This window comes from Phaenicophaeus curvirostris, chromosome 23, assembly GCF_032191515.1.
Source record: "Phaenicophaeus curvirostris isolate KB17595 chromosome 23, BPBGC_Pcur_1.0, whole genome shotgun sequence".
NCBI classification, from domain to species: domain Eukaryota; kingdom Metazoa; phylum Chordata; class Aves; order Cuculiformes; family Cuculidae; genus Phaenicophaeus; species Phaenicophaeus curvirostris.
Genome location: NC_091414.1, coordinates 7,594,213 through 7,619,006, shown reverse-complemented (window position 1 = coordinate 7,619,006; position 24,794 = coordinate 7,594,213). Strand labels below are relative to the sequence as shown.

The 24,794-nt window shown below is 54.6% G+C and overlaps 1 protein-coding gene across 8 annotated transcripts in view; it reads right to left on the bottom strand.

Annotated features, from left to right (window-relative positions):
• Positions 1–6,646: 6,646 nt before the first annotated feature.
• SCMH1 (Scm polycomb group protein homolog 1) overlaps positions 6,647–24,794 on the bottom strand; it is an 80,287-nt gene continuing 62,139 nt past the window's right edge. For 5 of the 8 annotated variants that reach the window (XM_069875233.1, XM_069875240.1, XM_069875236.1 and 2 more), the window contains 5 exons: positions 24,413–24,598; positions 18,313–18,444; positions 12,170–12,373; positions 10,887–11,029; positions 6,647–8,559 (listed from right to left, as the gene is read on the bottom strand). In XM_069875233.1, the coding sequence (XP_069731334.1) occupies positions 8,434–8,559; positions 10,887–11,029; positions 12,170–12,373; positions 18,313–18,444; positions 24,413–24,598 (791 nt within the window). In that variant the 3' untranslated portion in view covers positions 6,647–8,433. The remainder of the gene's footprint in view (positions 8,560–10,886; positions 11,030–12,169; positions 12,374–18,312; positions 18,445–24,412; positions 24,599–24,794) is intronic. The other 3 variants (XM_069875238.1, XM_069875237.1, XM_069875239.1) reach the window with 3 other exon arrangements.

The following is a 24,794-nucleotide window of genomic DNA, read 5'->3' as shown; positions in this document are numbered from 1 at the left end:
TTTTAAATTATCCCGTGTAAACCAGAACAAGCTCCTCAGCTGTGTTTGCAATGGGTTTCGGGCATTTGTTTCCAAAGTCTGGCTGAAATTATGGAGTTTCCCCCCAGCAGCGGAGAAGCTGGGGGAGGCTAGGCTGAGCCTGCAGCCTCTGCTGGGCAGTGGAAGGGTAGGTGATGGATGCTGCAGGCTGCAGCTCACGGTTCGCTCCCTCCTCTGCACTGGGAGCTGCTTGCCTTGGTGCCACCCCAGGCGAGGGGCACAGATCCAGCTGCTGTGGGGAGGAGCGGCCCAAGGCCACCCTCGCCTGAGCCAGAGGCCCCGTGGTGCCCTTTGGCAGCTGCCCCAGCTCTGGCAAGGAGCCGGGAAGTGCTTCCTCCCTTCGTTCCTCACCCCGCCGGCTGCAGAGCGCTGTGGCCGGGCTCCCTCCCTGTGTCTGACTGCAGCCCCCAGGGTGCTCCGGTCCCACCAGGGCTGTGTGCGTTCTGCTGTGACTGTTCATGACTTGGTCATCCAGAGGGAGCCGATGGCCCGGAGCTGTGGCCGCATCCCTGGGAGATGAGTGGGAGCAACTGGGGACCAGATCAGCTCCCCCAGGAAAAACCACGCAGCGCTCCCTGTGCCCTGGTGCCAGCGCAGCTCCCTCCCCTAGTCCTACAGGAGGATGGGGCTGCTGCAGTTCGGGCAGAACGAGCACAGTTGCAGGCTCTGTGGAGAATGGATGGGGAGCAGCGCTGAAAAGAAGGACTTGGAGTGCTGGCAGATGAGAAGCTCCACATGAGGTGGCAAAGTGCACTCACAGCCCAGAAACCACCTGTGTCCTGGGCTGCATCCAAAGCATGGGACCAGCAGGGCCAGGGGGGATTCTGCCCCTCTGCTCTGGTGAGACCTCGGCTAGAGCTCTGTGTCCAGTTCTGGAGTCCTCAGCACAGGAAGGACGTGGAGCTGTTGCAGCGAGTCCAGAGGAGGCCACAGAGATGATCCAAGGGCTGGAGCACCTCTCATGTGAGAATTGAGTCTGAGAGTTGTTCAGCCTGGACAAGAGAAGGCTTCAGGCAGACCTTAGAGCAGCTTCCAGTACTGAAAGGGGCTCTAGGAAAGCTGGGGAGGGGCTCTTGATCAGGGATTACAGGGACAGGATGAGAGGGCAGGGTTGTAACTGGAAAGAGGGGAGGTCAAGATGAGATCTTGGGAAGAAATGTTTTGCTGTGAGGGTGGGGAAGGCCCTGGCCCAGGTTGCCCAGAGCAGGGGTGGCTGCCCCATCCCTGGAGGTGTTCAAGGCCAGGTTGGATGGAGCTTGGAGCCCCTGATCCAGTGGGGGGTATCACTGCCTGTGGCATTAAGGTCCCTTTGGACCCAAATCATTCCATGATTCTAATTTGGCCGAAACTCCTGGTTTGGGGGACAGAGGGAGCAGCAGCCCCATGGCTGGGCTGGGGCCAGGGTTCTTGCTGTTGTACAAATAAACCAGGGCTTTATTGTAACAGGAGTTGGGGAGTGCAGGCACTGTGGGGCCTGGCCGAGGCTGCTCTGCACCCCAGCAGCTGAGACCCTGCCGGGTCGGTGCAGCTGCCACCAGGATCTGCTGCTGCTGGGCTGGGATGTGGACACAGCTGCCCCTGGGCTGGCAGCAAAGCCAAGCTGCAAAGACCTGGCTGCTCCTCCTGCTCCCTGGCCTGGACCTTGAGGACAAACAAGCCCCGACCCTGCAGCACCCACCCTGCTGCCTTCCCTGGGCGGGTGGCTGCTCACTGGCCTCCACCTGCCAGCCTCTTCCCTTCCCCACCAGCCCCCGCAGAGGTGTCTCCAGATGCTCCAGGTGAGTTTCCAGCACTCAGACTCTCCGCATGTGAAGGCTGGACCCTTGACTTCCTCACCACCTCCTGGTGGTGCCACTGGGGGCTCAGGGCATGTGCAGACCCCTTGGTCCCTGGCCCCCCTGCTGCACATCCCACCCCATCATGGGTTCACGAAAGGCAGGTCTTGCCAAACTAACCTGATCGCCTTCTATGACAAAGTGACTTGGCTGCTGGATGAGGGAAAGGCTGTGGATGGGTCTTCCTGGACTTCAGTAAAGCCTTTGACACCGTTTCTCCCAGCATTCTGGTTAGTAAACTGTCACCTCTGGCCTGGACAGGCGCACACTCTCCTGGGTGGAAAACTGGTTGGCTGGAGGGCCCAGAGAGTGGTGGGAAATGGAGTTAACTCCAGCTGGAGGCCAGTGACAAGTGGGGTTCCCCAGGGCTCAGTGCTGGGTCCAGCCCTGTTCGATGTCTTTATCAATGACCTGGATGAAGGCACCGAGTGCACCCTTAGCAAGTTTGTGGACGACACTAAGCTGGGTGGAAGTGTGGATCTGCTGGAGGGTCGGGAGGCTCCAAAGGGATCTGAACAGGCTGGACCGCTGGGCTGAGAATAATGAGATAAGGTTTAACAAAGCCAAATGCCGGGTCCTGCACTTGGGGCACAACAACCCTGAGCAGCTCCAGACTAGGAGAAGTCTGTCTAGAAAGCTGCCTGGAGGAGAGGGACCTGGGGGTGTTGGTTGACAGCGACTGAACATGAGCCAGCAGTGGCCCAGGTGGCCAAGAAGGCCAATGGCATCTTGGCTTGGATCAGAAACGGCGTGGCCAGCAGGTGCAGGGAGGTTCTTCTCCCTCTGCACTCGGCACTGGTGAGACCGCTCCTCGAATCCTCTGTTCAGTTCTGGGCCCCTCACCACAAGAAGGATGTTGAGGCTCTGGAGCGAGTCCAGAGAAGAGCAACGAAGCTCGTGAAGGGGCTGGAGAACAGGCCTTATGAGGAACGGCTGAGAGAGCTGGGGGTGTTTAGCCTGGAGATGAGGAGGCTGAGGGGAGACCTCATTGCTCTCTGCAACTACCTGAGAGGAGGTTGTGGGGAGGAGGGAGCTGGGCTCTTCTCCCAAGTGACAGGGGACAGGACAAGAGGGAATGGCCTCAAGCTCTGCCAGGGGAGGTTCAGGGTGGACACCAGGAAAAAATATTTCACAGAAAGGGTGATTGGTCCCTGGCAGAGGCTGCCCAGGGAGGCAGTTGAGTCACTTTCCCTGGAGGGGTTTAAAGGGACGGGTGGACTAGGTGCTAAGGGGCATGGGTTAGTGATTGGTGGGAATGGTTGGAATCAATGATCTGATGGGTCTTTTCTGCTGGCTCCTCTCCAGCCACTCCTCTCCCACTTTATCCTTGGTCCCGGCATGACCCATCCCAGGTGCAGAATCCAGCATTTGCTCCTCTTTCCTTTCCTGCCAGTCATGGTTGAAATCCCAGAGCGGGGGCTGTTCCACAGCAGAGGGCACGGGCGTTTCTGCACGGGGGGAAGGAGGCCAAGGGAAGAACTGCAGCTCTGGGGCTTTTTGATGTCCAGCACTGCAGCCTTGCCACCCCTCCCTGGGTACAGCCCCATCCTGGAGACACCCCCAATCCTTTGGGACTGACCCCATCCCTGGGTGCATCCACCGTTCCTCATTCCCACTGATGACTAACAGGGTCCCTCTTGCACATCCCTAAAGGTCATTTTTCTCCATAGCCTGGAGAAGAGGAGGCTGAGGGGAGACCTCATCGCTCTCTGCAGCTCCCCCAAAGGAGGCTCTGGTGAGGTGGGAGCCCAGGGGAGTGGGGGATTTACTAAGGGAGGGATTGAAAAGCCATGCGGATGTCGTGCTTGCTCCGTGGTTTAGTGGTTGGCTTGCCAGCGTTCAGGGTGCAACTGCACTTGATCTGAAAGGCCTTTTCACACTTAACTGACTGTGTGATTCGAGGATTGCTTTAGGAACAGTCTGGTGCTGCAGCACAGCCGTGCGAGAGAACCCAAAATCCGTATTCTGAGTTGGGGCACCAGTTTATTTCAGTCCCAAGCTGCATTTACAGAAGACAACAGGACTTTTTAGAAGTTGTGCTGCCTCCCAGCTCCTGTCACCAGGAGACGCGTGCCACACGGTGAGGTCACAGTGATGGGACGCAGGCGTCCCAGTGACCCAGGGCACTGGTCGAGCTGCTGCCCGGGCACCAGACGCCACAGCCCTTCAGCCGCTGACAGGCAGGACTCCGTCTCGCTGCTCAGCCAAAGGGACGAGGCTCCAAGCTGCAACCCGGCTCAGCCATGAGAGACGGCATGGAGTCACCTTCACCAGACTCATCCTCCGACACGGAGGAGCCTGGTTTGGTGCCTTCATCTTCTCCCAGCCACGCAGGACGTGACATGGCAGCACCCGGGGATGCTGCCAGCACACCTCTCGCAGGAGAGAACTTTCAAGGTAAGTCTGATGAGTGCGGGGTGCCCAGCCTCTGGTATCAGTGGTGGGAGGACAGCTGTGCCAAACCCAGCCCCTCTTCAGCCCGCAGGTTCCTCAAGAACCTCTGGAAGATCGTCAGCAGCCATCACTTCCAGTCAATCTGGTGGGCCGACGATGGACACTGCGTCGTCATCGCAGAAGAACTCTTCTGCAAGGAAGTCCTGGGGAGGAGGATCTTTGAAACTGAGTCCATGGGAGGCTTCATCCTCCAAATGAACCTCCATGGATTCCGCATGATGGAGGGAGATTCTTCCATCTCTATCTCCGTCGGGAAGCTGCAAGCAATGGCAGCAGCAGGATCTTCTCTGGGCAAGGTACGGGAGTTCTTCCCCCCTGAGAGAACCCTCCAGACATTTGGTGGGGAGAGGGGCACGTTCAGCTAGAAGAAACCTTTCCCAGGCAGGGAGCCAGGATGGGGGTGGGAGCACGCGGCCTGAGTTTGTCTCGGGGTGGGTGTCAGGAATTCTAAGGGCAGGATTTTGGAGGAGCAGAAGTGCTGACCAAAGGGACTTGGTTGCAGCTGTGAAAAGCAAGCACAGTCCCATCACTTGGGGCTCTTTCTGTGCTTGCTCTCTATCCGGCTGAACCAAAAGTTCCAATCTTCTTGTGGCATCTACCGAACGCTGACCATTCCATGCTGAGTGATTTGGGGTTCTCCACCATTCCCTCATTTTTCAGGCTTGGAAAACCCTATGCTTCTCTCCTCCCAAATACTGAGAACCCCAGCATGGTCCCTACTTACAAAAGCTCCATCCCAGCATTTTATTCAGCCTAAGCTGGAGGGTTCATGGCCACCGAGAGCCCTTTGTCCCAGCCAAACGCTTGCCTAGAGAATCTCTCTCTTCCTCCTTGTGGCAATGCTGGCCCTGACTCCTGTCCTCTGCGATCCGCAGCTGCACTTCTTCCACAGCCCCTGCTTCCAGAGAGCTCAGCCCGAGCTCCTCCGGAGGGGACACCCCAGCCCTGGGGAAGGAGAGCGAGCCCCGGCTGCAGCCCCACGCGGCCCCGGGCAGGAGGCCGAGCGGCCCAAGAAGAGACGAGCGGATGCTCCGGCGGCGACAGGAGCCACGGAGGAGAAGGACGCCCAGAGCCGCGCAGCCCCCAGCCCCACAGCGACCGAGCCGTGGGCCGACCCCGACGCCCCGAGCACCAGTGCCGGGCCAGCCCCGGGCAGACGGCCCGCACAGACAGCCCTGAGCACGTCCCAGAGGCGGCTCCGGCTCCAGCCGCCTTCACCCCAGCGCCGCTCACCTCCTGCCCCGCTGTTCATTGGGCCCCCTCCACGCCCAGACTGGTGGCCAGGTCCGGATCCCGGGCAGCTCCCCGGGGCTGCCGGCCTTCCATTCCGCCCTCCAGCACCTCCTGCCGCTCCCGCGCCACGGCCACCACCCTGCCAAGGCCGCATCTTCCGACACTGCCGGACCTGCTCCTGCCCACCCCACGACCCGGCTGCCCGACACGGCGATGGGCTTTGAAACGGGCCGGGGGGAAACAGCAGCGACCTTGGGCTGCCAGTCGTGTGGTAGAGGGAGAAACACCTTAGTCTAGCATTAAGGAATAAACAGGGTTTGTGGTTGTTCAAAACACCTCTTGTCACGCTCCCCTCTCCTGTCTCTGCAGTCTCACAGTTGCTCTCTCGACACTCGGTGTCGCCTTCAGGCTGGGAAGGGTTTGGTCCCAGCCCGGCAAAGCCAAGGGCCCCCAAGCGCTGACCCTTTCTGTGAAATATTCTTTCCTGATGTCCAGCCTGAACCTCCCCTGGTGGAGCTTGAGGCCATTCCCTCTCGTCCTGTCCCCTGTCACTTGGGAGAAGAGCCCAGCTCCCTCCTCTCCACAACCTCCTTTCAGGTAGTTGTAGAGAGCAATGAGGCCTCCCCTCAGCCTCCTCTTCTCCAGGCTAAACACCCCCAGCTCTCTCAGCCGCTCCTCATAAGGCCTGTTCTCCAGCCCCCTCACCACCTTCGTTGCTCTTCTCTGGACTCGCTCCAGAGCCTCAACATCCTTCGATGTTGAGAAGCTTTGGACAGGAGCAGGTAAGGTGAGTGCTGTTTGAGGGGCAGAGGCCGAGCTGCCAAGAGCCGGAGCCAGTGGGATCAGAGAGGCTGGGCAGGGATCAGAGATCAGACAGAAGGTGATGCACTAATGAGCCTTCGCTCATCGCAGCACCGGGTTGCTGGTGGTGTTTTGTTTTCTCATCCCAGGTCTCCCATGAGCTCAGTGTTCGTCCTGACCCTACACTCTGACCCTGTCCCTGGGCTCCCCCGGCTCCCCACCATGACGCTGCTGGAGCCCAGCCCAGCGCTCCCCTCGGAGCACACACAGCCAGCGCAGAGGAATGTAGTTATCATTTTATTTATAAACAAATCAACGTAAAATAAGTGCAGAGGAAAGCACGGGCTGACCCCACGCGGGGACCCGTCTGCAGTGGGATCAGCGCCGGGTGAAACCAAGGGGCGTCCTGGAGCCGATGCTGGGAGCCCCGGGGGCTGCGAGCGGCCAGAGCCCCCTCCCTCAGCGCAGGCGTCTGTACAACAAAAGCCTCTCTGTTCCGTTGGGGTTTTGGGGTATTTTTAAGTTTTTCATCTTTTCCCCTTAGGGGTAAAACCTGACCCAGTGCAGAGCCTGGGAGCTGCTCAGCGTGGGCCCAGCCGGGGCCCTCGGGGCTGGCAGGGGCGAGGGCGCGGGAGGTGGCTCTGGATGTGCAGAGGGTGAGGGGAAGGCAGGAGAAGGAAGAAGTGCTTGCAGTGGAGACCCTTGCCCAGTCCTTTGGTCGCTGCGGAAGCTGGGAGTGTGGGAGCACGTGGGGGGTGCATGCTTGGGGCAGCCCGTGTCGCCCCTGACAGCCCTTCCCCAGCCTGGGGTACAGATGCTCCGGGGTCCCCATCGGCAGCGTCGGGTGCCCTCTGCTCCTCTCGCTGCGGCAGGGACGCGTCTGGGCCGTTGGGTCACCACTCAAGTGCCATCAAAAATAAATACACAGGACTGTCTGAAACAACTGGGTGCCCCCATGCCAGGCAAAGCCCTCGCGGGAAGAGCAACGCAAGGACAGGGACCTCACTGGGATCCTCCCACTGCCCGGACCCAGCATCTCCGGCACCTGTGGAGCTGGACGGAGTGAACCTCAGAGGACCCAGCAGGGCCCTGGGAAGACAAACCCTGCATCTCTGTCTAAAAACTTCCAAGAGCTGTGAGTTCCACAACTGGTAGAAAAATCATTTCAGCATTTGAACAGACAACTCCTTATAAAAAAAAAAAATAATTAAAAAACGCCAAACCCTCAAAAGAAACCCAAGAGAAGGATCAGACCCAGGCCCAGCCTTGTCCTGGGTTCACCAGACTCAGCCACACTCCTCGGCTCTACCCCTGTTCGCTCCGTGCTCTGGGCAGAGCCGCGCGCGGCTGCGCAGCCTCCCCAGTCCGAAATAAATACGAAGGCTCCATCGTCCACAGCCGGCGGAGGGCTGGGAGCTGAGGGCAGGAGGAGCTCAGGGGTGAGGGCCCCGGGCTGGGTGTGGAAGACGGGGACGGAGCGGTTGCTGCTCCGAGCTCCCCGTGGTGCGATGGGGACTGAGTGCGGGTCGGGGACGTTGACCCCTCACAGCGCGGCTGCCCAGCCAAGTGCAAAGCGTGCAACTCCCACCCCTGAGAGGGGTCGGGAGCCGAGTGCAGCCCCCGTCCCACAGGCAGCCCCAGGGCTGCGTGGCCTCCCCTTCAGGAGTGCCTGAGCCACAGCGCAAGGACAGGAGCCAGCACGAGCGCCCAGATCCCACGGGCTCTGCCCAGAGCCACGGCTCCATCCCGGGAAGCAAAGCTGGGAGCCTGTGGAGAAGCGCCTGTTGGGCCACGGGGACAGACCCTCTGCTTCCAACAGATGCCCATGACTCGAGTCTGATGTGAAGCGTTGGGGCCGAGCATGTGCTGGCCTCTTCCCGCTTGCCCGCTGGGGCGCGGCCGCTGGCGCAGGGCGAGGGGGCAGCCAGAGCCCTGCAGCAGGGCTGGGCTGTCAGCGAGGTGTCCGTCTGCGGCGTAAATGGGGTGTGTGCATGTGTACCTGTCGGCAGGCAAGCGCGGGTAGGGATGGCCAGGAGCAGAGCTTCCAGGATCCGTCCTGCCGAGCGCTCTCTCAGAACTTGCCTTGCTTTAGCTTGTCGATGTGGTAAGTGAGCTTCAGGGCTGGCCCCAGCTTCAGCCCCATGTACTTCATCATCATGTCGCTCCGCAGCAGGAGCAGCGCCTTCCCGTCGATCTCCTGGAAAGAAGAGAAACGGCAGCGCTGGTAACCACAGCGGTGAGCCCCGTCCTGCTGCCCGGACAGGCCGTGGCCACAACGCCGAGGGCTGAAGCCGCAGGGCTGGGTGCGAGGTCGGTTGCACAGAACTGCAGCATCCCAGTGCAGGCATCCCTGCATCCCGCCCTGCCCGCGGGGCTGGGGTTCAACCCCACATCCCCACAGAGTGGTGGGAAATCTGCTGGGTGGGAAGCACCCAGGAGCCACATCGCGCTGGTCAGCAAATCCTGAGGGGAGGCAGGGAGGAAACAGGAGCGGAACCAGGGGAACGACTGAGGCAGCTGCAGTGCAGGGGAGCCACCTCTCACTCAGGGGCATCGTCATCATAGAATCATCAAATCACAGAATGGTTTGGGTTGGAAGAGACCATAAAGATCATCTAATTCCAATCCTCCTGCCATGGGCAGGGACGCCTCCCACTGGATCAGGGGCTCCAAGCCCCATCCAACCTGGCCTTGAACCCCTCCAGGGATGGGGCAGCCACCACTGCCCTGGGCAACTTGGGCCAGGGCCTCCCCACCCTCATTGTGAAGAATTTCCTCTAGTCTAAATCTGCCCCTCTCCAATTTAAAGCTATCGTCCAGGGGAAATGTCCTGGGAGAGGACGTGCAGGCCCTGCCACAACACAGACAGCCACAAAGTCAAGGCTGAAGGAGACCAGCAAACCCAGAGAGGCTGCGCCTGTGCGCAAAGCGAATTCCTGGAGTTCCTCAGCGCAGTCCCAGCAGCCGGCAGAGCGTGGATGGAGCATTTCTCCTCCAGTAGGGCTGGTTGGCATCGCAGCTCTCAACAGCATCTGATGCTTTCCATCTGAGCCCGTGGTGCCCGCACTGTGGCTCAGGACAGGAGGGATCGCAAAGCTTGAAATAATCAGAGAACAGGTCTGCACTTTGCATCTGTGGGTGGACGTTTTCCAGTCCCTTGCAGCATTCCTTTCCTCAACCTGATTCTGGCTTTGCCCCGTGCTTAGCAGTGGACAGGTTAATGGATGTATAATTGAAAAATAAACCACGCAGCCTCTACAACCGTCTGGAGAAGGAGGCTGAGGGGAGACCTCATTGCTCTCTGCAGCTCCTGCAAAGGAGGTTGCAGTGAGGTGGGTGCTGGACTCTTCTCCCAAGCAACAAGTGACAGGATGAGAGGAAATCAAATTTTGCCAGGGGAGGTTTAGACTGTATATGAGGAAAAATTTCTTTACTGAGAGTGCTGAAGAACTGGCAGAGGCTGCCCAGGGCAGTGGTGGAGTCTCCGTTCGTAAGGGGTTCAAAGAATGGGTAGATGTGACACTTTGGGACACAGTTTAACAGGCATGGTGGGGCTGGGCTGACAGTTGGACTGGATGAGCTAAGAGGGCTTTTCCAACCTCAACAATTCTGAGATTCTATGATAACAGAAAATCCTGCCATATGTCGTGCTCAATTAGGTCTCACACTAGGTAAGATCTCCAGTACCAGGTCTGTTTTTCTTTTCCCTTCTTCAGATGACACCGAAGTTCTTCCTCAGGGACTTCCCTCCCTCAGCGGAGCTCAGGGCTCTCTTGCATAATTAAAACAAGACATTTTTCAATTACCAGTGGTTCTAAAATAGAACTAATGAGGAAAAAAAAAGGTGTTGTCTCAGCCCACCCCTTCCCAGAGGCAGCAACAGCCTGGCTCCTCTACTGCCTTTCTCCTACCGCTCTTCTGGCTTCACAAGCACCACCAGGTATGACATTGGTGGAATCAAAAGGCAGAGGAACAGTGAGCTGTTGGGCAGGGACCAAAATGTGGCGCTGATGAAGTTTTTGAGACTTTAATTGTCCCAGCTCCACGCTGTGCATCTATTAAGTATTTTACACATAAAGACGGGTGTGGGAACCAGAGCCTTGGGAGACACCTTATAGGGAACAGACTTCAGCTGCAATGCACTCATTGCATCCCACATGGAAGATGTTTCTTGCCAGGAGAAATTTGCTACGAGGTGAACAAGGATGCTCCAGGATGAGCAAGATTTGATGTTTTCAGCACAGGGATTCAAATCCATCTCAGAGCTAAGCAATCCATACACAGTGAGGCAGCGGCGCTTGGAGCCTCAGCTGGGCTGTGATGGCCTTCCCTTGAATTCCGGAGTGAGGATCCCAAGCCTGAACATGATACGAGCAGGATTTATGTGGATATTTTCCTTAGCATGAAACTCCGGCTGGTCCAAAGTGCCGAGTTCTCCTGTCTCTCCTGGTTTTCCCATGTGTGGTGATCTGCCCCCTCCCATATAACGCACATGCACATCTCCATGTGTCCCAACATCCTTACGTGTTTTCGGAAGAGGTCAGCGTGGGGTCCCAGCTGTGGATCCGCTTCCCGTATGAACTGCATCACCTCCTCCACCGTCCAGGACGAGGGGTCACGGCTGCTGAGCCGGGAGACGTCTCGTGAGCCGAGGTATCTGTCTGAACCTGGGGGAGGGCGAAACAGCAGCTGTTACCCCAAGCGTCCCCGCAGCATCGCTCCAGCCGTCACCCACCACGTGGGGCCCTCTCAAAGCAATGGTAGAGGCCATACGGAGGGCAGGTCCCAGCCGTGCCCCAGGGATTCCTGCAGCAAAGAGCCAGCCCCGCAGCCTTGTTCTCTCTCCTTAAGCCTTCTTTTTCAGGGCAGCCTTCAACACTGAGCCCTTTTGCTCACTCTTAATCTCAGTTTCCCCTTGCCCCCCTCCAGCTGAGTTTGCTCCCCCATTCCCACCCTTCCTTCCATCTGCTGATGGTTCCCATCCTCGCAGAAAACAACCTCCATTCCAATCTTCTCCCTTCGTGCTGGTTCTCCTCTCACTCCCCTGCACCCAGCACTGCATTTAGCAATTTTAAGACAGCAAAGCTGTTCTGTGTTTTCATCGGCTTCATTTTCGGATGGATTGAGCTCTTAACACGGAATTCTGTTGTCCTGAAGCACCGCTCACACTAACAGCACTCCTGCTTCCACTGTGCTGGCATTGATGTTCCAGCTCTCTGCCTGCATGCATGGATGTGAAGGAGGCAGACGGATCAAAGCATCAGAAGCCTGAGCTTTATAGAGGCTTTTGTTGATGCCATACACCTAAATTCCAACTTTTCCTGCACACACTTGGATGTGATGTGCTGATTCAGGGCAACGAGAAGCATTCCTGCCTCTGTTCCTGCACACAAACTAGTGTCACTGGCACATCCACCTGCCCTCCTGGCCACCCACCCCGGCTCCCAGCCTCATCAGGTGGCTCTTCACTCCCTGACCATTCACCATCCATCCTCACAGACTCAGATGCCCATTTATCGCTCTGACAGCCCCTTGTCCATGCTTGCAAGTGCAGCTCCTGCCTGCTCCATCCTTTCCACTGACCTCCAGGTCCGCTCGCCACCACGCCGAAGGATCCAGCCCACAAGCATCACCTCTCCATCTTCCCACCCGCCCGGCTGCCGTGCCCGTACAGCCACCGTTAAACCTCACAGACTACTAAAGGCCGGTCTCTGCTATGTGATGACATTAATGAGGTGTAACAGGAGTTAGAAAAGCCCTTTCTTGTCAAATTTATAACCGGAGGCCTGGCTTCTTAACTCTCTTACCCCCAGAGCTAAGCCTGCGCAGGGCAGAGGTGCTGCCCGGGCTGAGGCTAGAGGGCTGGTGCAGGTGCCTGTATCCCGGCAGGCGATAGTCTCTGGAGCTCCTGCTGTGGCTGGAGGGACTGACAGAGTTCAAGGCAGAGTCCATGGGATCCAGGCGAGGCTCCAAGGGCCCTGGGAGCCCATCTCCCAGAACAAAGGTTTCACCTGGAACGCACCAAGCTGCAGTCAGTGCACCCGAATGCCGCACGGCCTGAAGTTACCGCTCAGCGGCACAAAGCAGAACGGCAGCAAACACAGACCCGCAGGGAGGGCAGGGTTCAATCACCGCGCCGGTGGGCTCCTCGAGAGCACCGAGAGTCAAACAGGCACTGCCAAAGCACTGCAGCCCGGCGCCTGCCTGCCAAATGCCAGTCCAACCAGTGATAATGGTTGGTACCCAGGCTGGAGCAGTGGCTGCTCTGTAAATGCCACCACCAGCTGTGCCTTGCGGTCCTATGTCCTTGCCGCTTCCCTTCCACCGCGGTGTCAGGAGGTGGAGGGCTGCCCGTTCAGGAAGCCAACGGACACAGGACTCGCACAACAGCCCTGAGTGAGGAGACGAGGCTCCCAGAGGGGTCAAGTGCGACACGTTATCGGCATCAGCATGTCAGGTAACGGACCAGGCGGCTGGAACTTTGGGAGTCTTGAGTCAGACTCCTGCTACAGCCTGGACAGCAGAGCAGGAGGGAGCAGTAGGCTCCTTGGAGCGGCTCAGCTGCAGCATCATGGCCCGGCAATGCTCTCACACCGTGCTGATCCTTCAGCCCCAAAGCAAGCTGCTGGTGGCCCTTCCTGAGCTCCTGTTTCACTGCCTAACCATGTCGGTGACCAGCACCCCTGGTTGGGACACACACAGGAGGGACAGGGCTCTATAGGGCAGGGGTCCCAGAGCAAAATTGGCTTTCTCACCTTCTCTTCCACTCAATTTTCTTCTGGCAGTGGCAGTGTTAGGATGCAGGGGCTGAGGAAACTGTTCGGGGTGATGTATTGTACCAGCTGAGCCAGCGAGACCTCCTTTTTCTGTTACACTGTGACAACTTCATCCCAGGACCACGTGTCTGTACATGTTATTGTGGTACCTGCAACCCAGTGCAGTCCTGGTGGACCTGATGCCTCATGAGTCATCCTCAAATACCTGCGTTCTTTATCATGGAACACTCGGCAAGTTCATACAGCCCAAGAAGAACACAGCTCCTACAACAAGGGGTATGGCCTGTGTACTCCAGGCTGGGCCACCACACCTGGCTGGGAGCTGGAGCTCCTCTACAAGTATCCACAGGGACCCTGAGATCAGCTCACAGTCCTGAGCTGCTCAAACACACAATGTGTTATGTGACAATAAAGAAACCTGAGCAACTGCCCCAGCCGGGTCCTGGGCTTCTTCCCTGGGACTTCCCAAACCGCCGGAGCAGGAGGTGAGAAGCCAGCGCAGTGAGACTGTGCTGAACTGGGTGGTGGTGAGGGTGCAGAGTCGATACTGCATCCCAGGAGACCCAAAAGCTGTTGAGGTCTTCCCAAACTTGCCTGCTAAGCTGATGTGCTGTGCCTCAGTGACAGGAGATGCAGCTTACCAGAGCCTCAAGTGGTACCTGAGTGCTGCAGAGGTTGGGCCCCACCAAGTGGAGCAACCTCTCCTGGATGTGTTTTTTTCTGGTTTCTGTGAACTGCAGGACTATTCTGTGAACAGGGATCCTTCGGTTTCAGTGCTTTTGCTGTCTGTGTTTGAGCAGAGATCCGAGAGGTGAGTTCAGCTAGAGGCAGCCAGCCCACACCTTCCCTGGCTTCATCTCCTAAGGCTGCAGACAGCAAGCATCCCTCTTGTCCACCTGTCTGGTGGAGCGGACATGAGGTTATCAGTGGCATAACCGCAACCCTCCATCTCCTGGGCTTTGTTACTCTGCACTTGATGCATTTCTGCCCTTCTTTGCTTTTAGGTCTCTGGGACACTCTTAGAAACCAGCAGCACTTTCTTAAAGTCCCCTTTAGAGACAGAGCTCATGTGAAGATTGGTTTTCCCTGGTGACCTGTGCTGTGTGCTGGCCCACGACACCAATTTCCTGGGTGAGTAGAAGGGTTTTCACCTGCTCTAGGAGTACAAATCAGCTTTCTGACTCCTGGACAACTTTGGACCCTTCCTTCACTGCCACACCACTTTCCCACCAAACCAGCTCAGCACAAGACTGGATGCCAACCGAGCACTCAGCTGGCTGCCCTGGCCCTGGGGTGGGCAGAGATTCCTTGGTCTGGGTTGAAACAGACCCACGCAGGGGATGTGACACTGCCGGGGCACGGCATAGGATCAGAGAATCACTTGGTTGGAAAGGACCTTTGAGACCATCGAGTCCAACCACACCTGTCCACTGCTAAACCACATCCCTAAGCACCTCACCTGCCCATGTCCAGGGATGAGGACTCCATCACCTCCTTGGGGAGCCCCTGCCAGTGCCTGAGAACCCTTTCAGGGAAGAAGTTTTTTCTGATGTCCATTCTGAACCTGCCCTGGCGCAACTTGAGGCCATTTCCTCTCGTCCCATCACCCATCCCTTGGGAGAAGAGCTTCTTCATAGCAGTTCCCCAGGGGTTCCTCTCACACCAGGATGGTTTTGCTTAAAACCAACCACTTCCCAATAAACATCTGTGGAAAAGGGTGGTGTGGAACTCATGGGAAAGCACAGAGTTAAGAGAAGGACCTGTGGGTACAGCCCACTGCACTGGGCTGGCTGCCCTGGAACTGAAAAGCAGCTGCGGGCGTAGGAACAGGTCTGTGCTGCTCATCTCCATCCTCCAAGGAAACTCAGCACCCTCTGCCAGGTGAAGAATGGCTTCAACTTGCCAGGAAGACCCAGATGTGCTGGGCCAGGAACCGTGTGTAACTGCACGTGGAGCCCCGAGAGCTCACACAGAGGGGATTTGCATCAGCAGAAAGAATTCCTGGGCTCAGCCAGCGAAGACTGTGCTTGGGAGGCTGGGAGACTATGTGCTCAGGTTCCTGCTGGTACAATGCTGAGCATCCAAACCTCACCGTCAGAAGATATTTAACTCAACAATTAACACACTGTCATTATTCTGATGTGAATGCACTGTGATGCGTTTTTCAAATCCAGGGTCATGTTCTCACACGTGCTCAGGATGACGCATCTGAAGAGGATGGGTCCGTGCAGCCGGGGAGCTCGGCTTGGTTTGCCCAAGGGGCAGAACTGAAGCCGCGTGTTCATCCCATGTTACCAAAGGACTGTGAGTGCTTGGCTGTGCTGTAAATATTGCAGCAGAGCTGGAGGCTCCTGGGTAAGGGCGATGCAAGAGAGATTGGGGCTTTTCTCAGGGACAACATGCAGAGAACTGCTCAGATGAATGATCCGTCCAGAATGATACCTTTCCTTTCCAGAGAGAAACAAGGCAAGAGGAGAACGATGACCAGCTCTGTGGATTGTCTGCTGCAGAAGACAACATGCTTCTGCAAGTGTCAGGGCATGGGCTGTGTTCACAGACACCATCCAGAACCCTTTCGCCCCTGATAATGAGCTTCGGAGGAGGTGGTTAATTCTGGGCAGATTTTCTCATACAAACTGCTCATTTTAAATAACGGCTCGTGTTTAGAGCTTTGCAGGGAAACACGCCATGATTAGCAGCAAAGAGGCAGGGAGCAGATAATTACAGTTTAATTAAACAAATTGTGCTATAGATCCAAGAGTGTTTTACTGCTAACACATGGAGTTTGGCCACAAGCGCAAACCTGATTTGCACAACTACTGAACACCCACTGCTTCCAACAAGTGACAGGCTCTGAAAAGTAGGTTCCCGCTGTGCTGGAAAAGCTGCTTTTAGCAAAAAGCCACATAAATGCCACTGGATGCAAGAGGAAAAACAATGTAAAGAGTGAGATCCCCCTCTGCATCTTTCTGACTCTGTGCCAAAGGCAATGAATGAAGACTTCTCACGGCCACCGCCTGTCTTCAGTCTGGCAGACTGGAAACCACTCAGATACCGCTGTTGGTCCCGCTGCTGAAGGCAGAACACACTCTGCTGGGGAGCTCTTCACCACAGGAAGATGTACCTCCTCGCTTGAGAAACACTCAGTATCTGAGAATGCAGGTTCATAGTCTCAAAATGCAACTACTCCTGTTTAAAATTACTCCTTGTACTTAGATTTCACAGAGAAGGACGAGTGGGCTTTTAGCCATGGGATAAAAATGAATTTCTGGATGGAGTTTGGAACTGCACCTCATTTCTCCCTGCTCTGTAGACCTCTGCTGGGACCAAGAATAGAACAAGACAGAGCTACTGTAGGTTTGCACACCAACAGGACCATCACCCTCTGGGAGGCACACGACCTACCCATGTGTCTGAACTCCAGAAGAGGCTGGAGTGCACTGGGCATAGCCCACACAAAAGCTAGGAGAGAACTGAAGAGGCTTTCAAGCAGACTAAGAATCAATCTTGCAGACGCTTTACCGTGGGTTCCTGCTTGGAATTATCCGTTACGGAAACCTTCTCTTCACTGCAACAGGGAGTGCACAACGCTTACCACCTAACCAAAGCACCTCAACCTGAGAGCACCACTACGCTTCAGCAGCTGAAACCACGTGTTCCGCCTGCAGCAGAGCAGGAGAGGACAGGCTCTGCTAACAGACATAGAGCGCAGCGGCTGATATGTTAGAGGAGAACATCAAGAAGACAGCAAGACTGTGCACCTTGGGCTGAGGCACAAGCTGGGCCTGAGGGAACAGCTTTTAACGTGTCAATACGCTGGGACAGATGAGAGAGTCCCATGCTTCACCTTGTTCTTATAATTCGTGACAAACCTGCAGTTTTAATCCATGTAGACACCATAGTGCAGGTTCAGACCCGCTGAGCTCAGTAGGATCAGTGACCCTGAAGCGCACAGAGCACAGTGATGGACGGAGACTGGAATTACGCCTCGGCGCATGGGAGGCTGTGCACTCACAAATCTGGGCCCACAACCCAAGTGCAGCGAACTCAGCAAGAACCAGGGAAACCAGGATTCTAAAGGGACAACAACAGGGCCCAAAGCACTGAACAGAGCCCAGCCGAGTCTCCAGTAAGTTTTCATGGGCATATTACAATGAATTGAGACAAACACTCTGGCAGATTCCACCACCAACTAATTAAAAGACTTAATTAATAAGGCTGGATCTCCAGTCTACATTATGGAGCGCCTGTAGAAATGAAAGGGAAGGTGGAAGAGCATTTATAGAATGCTGCTGCTTGGGTCCCACCAGCTACCTGGAATCCCTGGAAATCTCCAATCTGCATGTGCAAGGGAAACCTCCAGAGCACACAGCAAAGCAGGCACCTTTGCAAGTGCTTCTGAGAAGGTGGCACAGCACACCTGCACCAGCATTTCCCAGAATCACTAGGTTGGAAAAGACCCCCAGCATCATCGAGTCCAACCATTCCTATCAACCACTAAACCATGTCCCTCGGCACCTCATCCACCCTTAAACACCTCCAGGGAAGGTGACTCAACTACCTCCCTGGGCAGCCCCTGCCAGTGCCCGATGACCGTTTCTGTGAAAAATGTTTTTCTGATGTCCAGATTTGCTGCAGGAGGCGGCAGTGCTGGAGGGTGGGATTGTATTTGCTTTAGCTGGTGGAGTACACGCTATTGAGAGCTTCCCTGCTCTTTAGGGAGGATTGCGAGGAACAAGATGGAATCCTGGGAAAGGGCAGCAGGTTCCTGGCTGCACAGCTGCACATCAGCATCGGCACAACGCGCCGCAGCAAATCATCCCGGAAAACCTTGGGAGAGATTGACTGGAGCAACTGGGCAGTTTATGACCGCTGATACCATGGAAGTGAAAATACAGGTAATTAAATCCCAGCTTATATAGTATTAGATGATTGCTATCAGGATTACAAGGAATTCTCCTGCATTCCACGTGCCTCACACAACTTCTTGGGGATCTGACCTTGGCATAAAATGGTTTCTTCACTTCTCTCTGAAATCCCAAGCACCAACCCATGCGGGAGACAAAGCAAAGTGGATTTCCTAACCCCACAGCTCCATTTGGCAAATCTAATCCTGCTGTATCCGTTACAGGTCGCTACGAACAGCCAGCTTTGGGAACAGACGCTGTGCTCACCTTCCAAAGGGTGACGGTCATTCTTTGGTAACTTGGGGGAGAGAGGAGCACTGTATGGAGGGGAATCTTGGGAATATCGCTTTGTACCCCGGCCTGGTCCCTGCAGAGTGCCGTCTAACGAACTGCTTCTGTCTAGGAAAAGAGAACAAGCCCTATTTAGGAGTGGAGACCTTCTGGGAAATTCAGTCTTGCCAGAGTCACTCGAGACTCGCGTGCACCGCCAGCGCAATAACAGTCTGTAGGAACTGCAACCCAGCACATCCATCAGTGCTTACCATCTTACAGGTTGCTCGGCACATTTCATCAGAGAAACCTAATGAAGAATTGCAGCCACATTTTGCCATATTTCACCACAAATATCACCTCTGATTGACTTAATCCCATTTCTCCTCGTTCTACCCTTTGGCTCAATTCCTGCTCCTCCCCGCCTTCCACCTTTCAGACGCATGTGACCCTTGGATGATCTGCAAACCCTCTGTGGCACCTACAGCGCTTGATGAAACCCTACTCCAGTTTTCAGTCTTTCCCAAATGGATCCCCCGGCACCCCCAACCGCGGCTGCTGCTCTCCTCCAAGCGCTTCCCAACGACGGGGCTCTCCATATGGCACGCAGCGGACGAGGCACCAGGCTGGGCTGCGAGACGTCTCGTTGCAGACAGCTAAAGGCTGCACATGTGCTGTCAGTGGGTGGATGGACACAGAGAATGGAAGCGCTAACATAGACGGGAACAGCAGCCAGGCAAGCAATACGGTGGGTGGCAGAGCAAGGCCCCATCACGGGGACTTAAGAAGCAACGAAGAGGTTGCCAACCAGCTGCCACTGGCCCCTTGCAGCTCCCTTGAGCACGTGTGAGCCTGCAGTGTTCGGGGCAAGCAGGGTGAAATGCTTGTACACAAATGCCGGGAGCTGGACAAGAGCACAGAGCAGCCCCAGGTGCCGGCACAGGGCAGGGATGGGTGCTGGGAGGGGGATAAATACGGTGGGGAGTGACTGGGAGCAGACACCAGGGGAGACGCATCACAGCAAACAAAGACAGAAGGTACAGATGGGTGGGAAGCATCAGGCGGCCACAATTTAGCTAACTAAAGCAAAATACAAAGGTAAACTAACTATCTTTCTATCAAAATCCTCTGGGGAAAGCAAAGGTAAGCTGCTCATACTGAGGCCCAGGGACTCCGTGATCAAAAACCACCATAACATTATTAGAAAGACAAATAGTACCCTCAGGACAAGTCCCTGTAAGACACATTTACTGCCCAGGGAGAGCTGGGGAACAAATGCTCTTAGTAACGTTTCTGGATTTCTCTAAATGTGAAATTGTAGGACCTTCCTCACCAAACACTCACAGAGCCACAATAAAACATGAGGCTTTTTATAGGTTTTATCAGGTTTTGAGTTAGGTTATTTTTAGATTGGTTGATTTTAGAAGTAACACAAACACAGGTGGTCAGAGATAGAGGGCAACCCACAGCATCAGAAGTTACATCAGTGTGAATTAATGGAAGGATAAACCCACTGCAGGTCTGCTGTGACGGATATGATCTTAAAGGATGTATTTTAAGAAAAGAAAGAAGTGGATTAATTACACAGAGCTGCCCTCAGCAGTCAGGAAACAGATAATCTGCAAATTGAAAATATCTTCAGTTCACAAGATGCCACGAACATCAGAAATGTGTGAGATCAGCGAGAAACAAGCTGGGAGGAAAGGAAAGGACCCAAATTTAAGTGAGTAAATGTTCACTCCAAGAAGGATGCTGAGAACAAGCAGATCATTTAGTGGAGATGAGAAGGATCCTCTCAGCATGGCGCTGTACACTTCAGAGGATGCCAAGTACAGGGACAAGGTAAATTTTCTAACTCGTTTTGTCTTTTGGCACAGTGCAAGTGAAGAGACAGGACTGCGCTTCCAGCTACAGAAGCAATAAGTGCATGGGAACAGTGAGGAGATGATGGGCAGAAAGGTGAAGATTGAGCAAAAGGAAAAAAAGCCTGTTGTCATATGCGAGTAATGGGACAGCTTTGTGGGAGATTTCATCTCACCTAACTTGGGAGGCTGATGAGCACATCTACCTGTGCCTGGGCTTGTGCCCTTGGCCAGGGCAAGGCAGCCAGGATGGATCCCTTTCCAGTCAAAGTCTGCTCACCTCATCACATCAAGTCAAAGCCAAAGCGAAGGCTCCCACCTGAGGACAACAAACTTTGTGCCGCCTGCACTGGCAACTCCTCCCCAACTGCAGAATGTGCCTACGCAACTACAACCAGCTCAGGCGTTGATGCTTCTGCGACATCCACTGCATCCAGCCAAACAAATCCCACCCTTTGCTTCCAGTCGCGGCCACGCTGAACACCAGGGCAAGGCTCAAAGGATAAAAGAAACAGAAATGTTCACCATAACTGAACATACTCAAACTGGGGACCTGTGGGTGCACAGGGAGCCAAAATGTAGCTTAAGAAAGAAGGCACATGCCAAACCCTGCTGCAGCAAATCTGAACACAACTCAATGACGCACTGCTCGGAGTGACTGGACACAGGGTACGGACATTGGAAAAAGAAGGGCAGAAACTATTTGGCAATGAAATGCTCATCTCTGACCTCAACAGTACCAGAAGGCTTGTGAGAGGTTCTGCAGGAAAGGGTAAGTGCAATGCTGTGGTTCCTCACGGCTCACACTGCGGCCGGTGGGCATCAGAGGAGTCTCACCCAACAGCTTCCTTAGCACAGGAAAATAATGGATTGCTCAGACAAAGGAGGAGTGGTTGATCACATTTACCTGGAACTCAGCAAGACTTTTGATATGGAGAATGTGAGGGTTTGTTATATACACAAACACCTGATCCGAGGGAAAAGGAGATGTCAGAGCACTGAGCTAGAACATGAGGCTGCAGAGCCATTGTTACCTCATTTTCACGGTCATTCTTGAGCCCAGTGCCATTTCATATTTTTATTAATAACTTTTGGCACAAATGTTAGAGATTCACTGATGGAATCTGCTGAGATCTTCCCACTTTCAGCCAGATAAAGCATCATTTGAAACTGGGCAGAAAAAATACAGATAGAATAGAGCACCAAAAAGGAGGCAAATCCAACAGAACAAAGATATGCACGTGTCCCATGAGCTGGGAACTTGCAGTTGACAATAACGGAACAGGGTATGGGACCAGGAGGGGTTGATCATCACCTGCCACAAGGATACAGTGCCAAAAAGCATCTTCCAGAGACATTTCTTGAGATCATGGTACCAGTGCAGTGGCACCAGGTCCTCCTGAGCTGCTCCCTGGAGTGCAGGTTGGAACCTCAGCCACCTTGTGAAGTTTAATTCAAACCAACACTGGATGAGAAGAGCACAGAGCCTTTCTTACCCGAGCAGCCAGAGGGTGAGCTCCCCGGAAGGACATGGCTCTCTTTAACTACTTCCAGAAGGATAACTAAGTTAAGCTAAAAGACCATGCTAAGACAAGGAAACACAGATACCAAGTTGTCCGAGAATGAATTTGGGCCAGAAACTACAACATAGTTTCTAAATTTCAGCAAAAACTTCAACAGCCTCCTGTGGAAAAGCAAACCCCCCAGCTGACTGAACACAGAACTCCAGAGTTGATTAAAGCAACACTGTATGCTGCGGAGCCTTTAACAGGACCCACAGCTCAGCAGTCCAGTGGGTCCCTCCAATCTCCTGTTTTCAGGTGGCTCCAGGTCAAATCTACCTGTTCACAACATTTCACAGCCCGTCCCTGTTCCTGGTAACAGCAATCAATCAATTTCACACGTTCTGGTAAATCGACTGTTCCCTGATGTACAACCAGATCTCTCATCCCTTATTTCCAAGCTTCTGCCTCAGCAAGACAGAATGCCAGGACATAGCTCTATGGCAGCAGCTTCTGGCCAGAGGCTGCTGCAGACCCTTCTCCTGCCCCAAGAATGCACACAAAGTCTCCACATTTTCCACAGTGGCGCTCCCTAAAGTGAGTTTGTTTTGGGAATAGAGACTGGTTTCCAGTCCTAAGGAGCGATCAGTTTCTGGAAGAACCAGTCCATTCAGACGCGTGAGCACTTGTACTCGTAGCAGAAACAAGGTAGGACCCACAGAGATGCAGGTGAGACCATGGCAGCCTTGGACACATTAAGTGATTTAATCTGATGTACAACTGCAGCCTCATTCTTCCACAACCAGCCCTAACCTCTCAAAAGCACCAATACTGTTTCTCTGCCCTGACCAGAAGCCACTGTACTCTGTGGATAACAATATTTATGCTCTTATTCCATGTGTTTGAGAAAGGTATTAGATGAGCAGATGTCCAACAGTCCCTGAGACATCAGTATAAAAATGGGATGGGGGTTATCACTTGTCTCAGTGTGCTTAATCTTTGTTTAATACTCTATTGAAGAGTACAGGATGGGCAGGTTTCAGCATCGTTTCATATTTGCTGCTCTGCCTCAGTTTCCCTGAATTCTGACTTGGCTCTTTGTACTTCTCCACCCTGCTGGGGAGCCCAGCTCTTGGCACAGGCGCCACTGACATCTCATGGTGGCCAGAAATCATGCATGAGAGCTTCAGGACCCTTTCCATCCAGGCTGCTGCCATGCCCAAGCCCTGAATCATCTTCCTCCCACTCCAGTTTTGCTCTGTCTCACGATGACAGGGTACTTGCACACTGAAACGTGGGGATTCCACCCACCCTCTCTACAGCTCCTCTTCCAGCCCAGCCCATCTCCTTGCTCCTGGCACTGCTGGCTCCAGCAGAGCCTCAGCCCTCAGGCAGCAGATCAACCAAGCAGGAAGCAGAGGAGCAGCCCCTCTGAGATCCTCCTGCTACTTGCACTGCTGCCAATCCCTTCCCCTGAGCATGGGCGCTTTGTGAGATGCAAGAAAGCACTAAGGCATTAGGCTGCTGCCCCTGAGCTTCACATTTAGCAACCTCCCCTCAAACAGTTCTTCTTAAATGCTTGTCCTTTTATATTAGAAACTCTTGCTTTTCTTCCCAGAGCTGTAATCATCCAATGGATGAACATTAGCAAGCCCTCAAACAGTAAGACAGTGAGTTGCTGGCTCAGAGGGCAGAAAGGCAGTGGAGGAAGCAAGCCAGGAGAGAGAGCAGATCAGTGCAAGACACTTGTTGACTACCTAAAGAGGGGGCAGGCAGCTTCTATCCTCTCCATAACTGGCATTCCAACAGCAGTAGCTCCCCTGCAGCCCCTCAGCCAGCTCAGGAGGCAGCTACCGCCCTCAGGGCTGCTGCCACTGCATGGTGCTGAGGGGAAAACTATTGGTCTTCTTGTTTTCCACCGCCTTTGCTTAAGAGCAACTTTGCAGCCTGATGATTCGCATTGTGGCGTGAACTATCTTGCCGGGGGTGTGTTGCTTCAACACAGTGGAGTGTTAGTCATGTCAAAGAAAATAAAGGCTCCTATGCCTCTGATCGCCACAGCGCGCATCATCCCACAATGGGCTGCATGTTCACTGAGGGCCAGAGGTGCTGGCGACTGGCAGTACTCACAGCCATGGTGGAACTGCTCTGCTAGGTCTGAATTCCATTTCTAATTTCTAATTAATTTCATTTAATTCCATCCCTGGAGGTGTTCAAGGCCAGGTTGGATGGGGCTTTAGGCAACCTGATCCAGGGGGAGGTGTCCCTGTTTATGGCAGGGTGTGGAACCGGATGGGCTTTAAGGTCCCTTCCAACCCAAACCATTCCACGATTCTGTGATTCTAATTACAGTTTATGAGCTGCATGTTATCACTCTTCTGTTCTCATGCAGAGTCTTTCAGCAGAATTCCTAACTGTATGAAGTCACTACGATCAGATTACAGCAAGTGGAAAGGACTGGGAGACAAGGAGAGGAGGGAAGACAAGGAGACAGCATGGATGAGCGGAAACCTACAGGCAGAGATGGAAATCAGACTGATGGGCAGAAAACACAGCAACTTGAATCCTATGCAAAAAGAGCCCTTCAGGTGTGTGCATGCCACTGAGTGTGATGCAATGAGGCCTGCAGAGAGGGCTCTGAACCACATGCCTGCCTCCTGAGACAGAGATAAAATCTGGGTTAAGGCATGGAGCACCTGGGGTCCCTACAGCGCCTCCCCCCCCAGCTCCTACCTGGTAGATACCTGTCGTGGTCGTACTCGTGTGAGCGCTGCATGTGGCTGTTCTGACTGAAAGGCTGGTTCCCAAAGAGGTTGTCACTGCGGAGATTGTGGCAGAGCTTCTCCAGGAAGCGGAGGACGTAGGTGATACTGTTTACTGCTGGCAGGTTCAGCGTGTGCTGTTCTCGATCAAACACAGCTGGAGACAGAAACAAACAGAGCCCAACACGTAAACCCCCAGCAAAAGCAGGAGCCTACGCCCAGGGCCGCACAGCCAGCTTCTGTATCGCAGCATCGCTGGTCTAGACTAGAGCAAACAAAAGCCTCTGCCTTCCGCTGGCTGAGCGCTGGTGAGCTCGCTTTCCCGGGACAGGCTAAAACCAGCCTGCTGCACC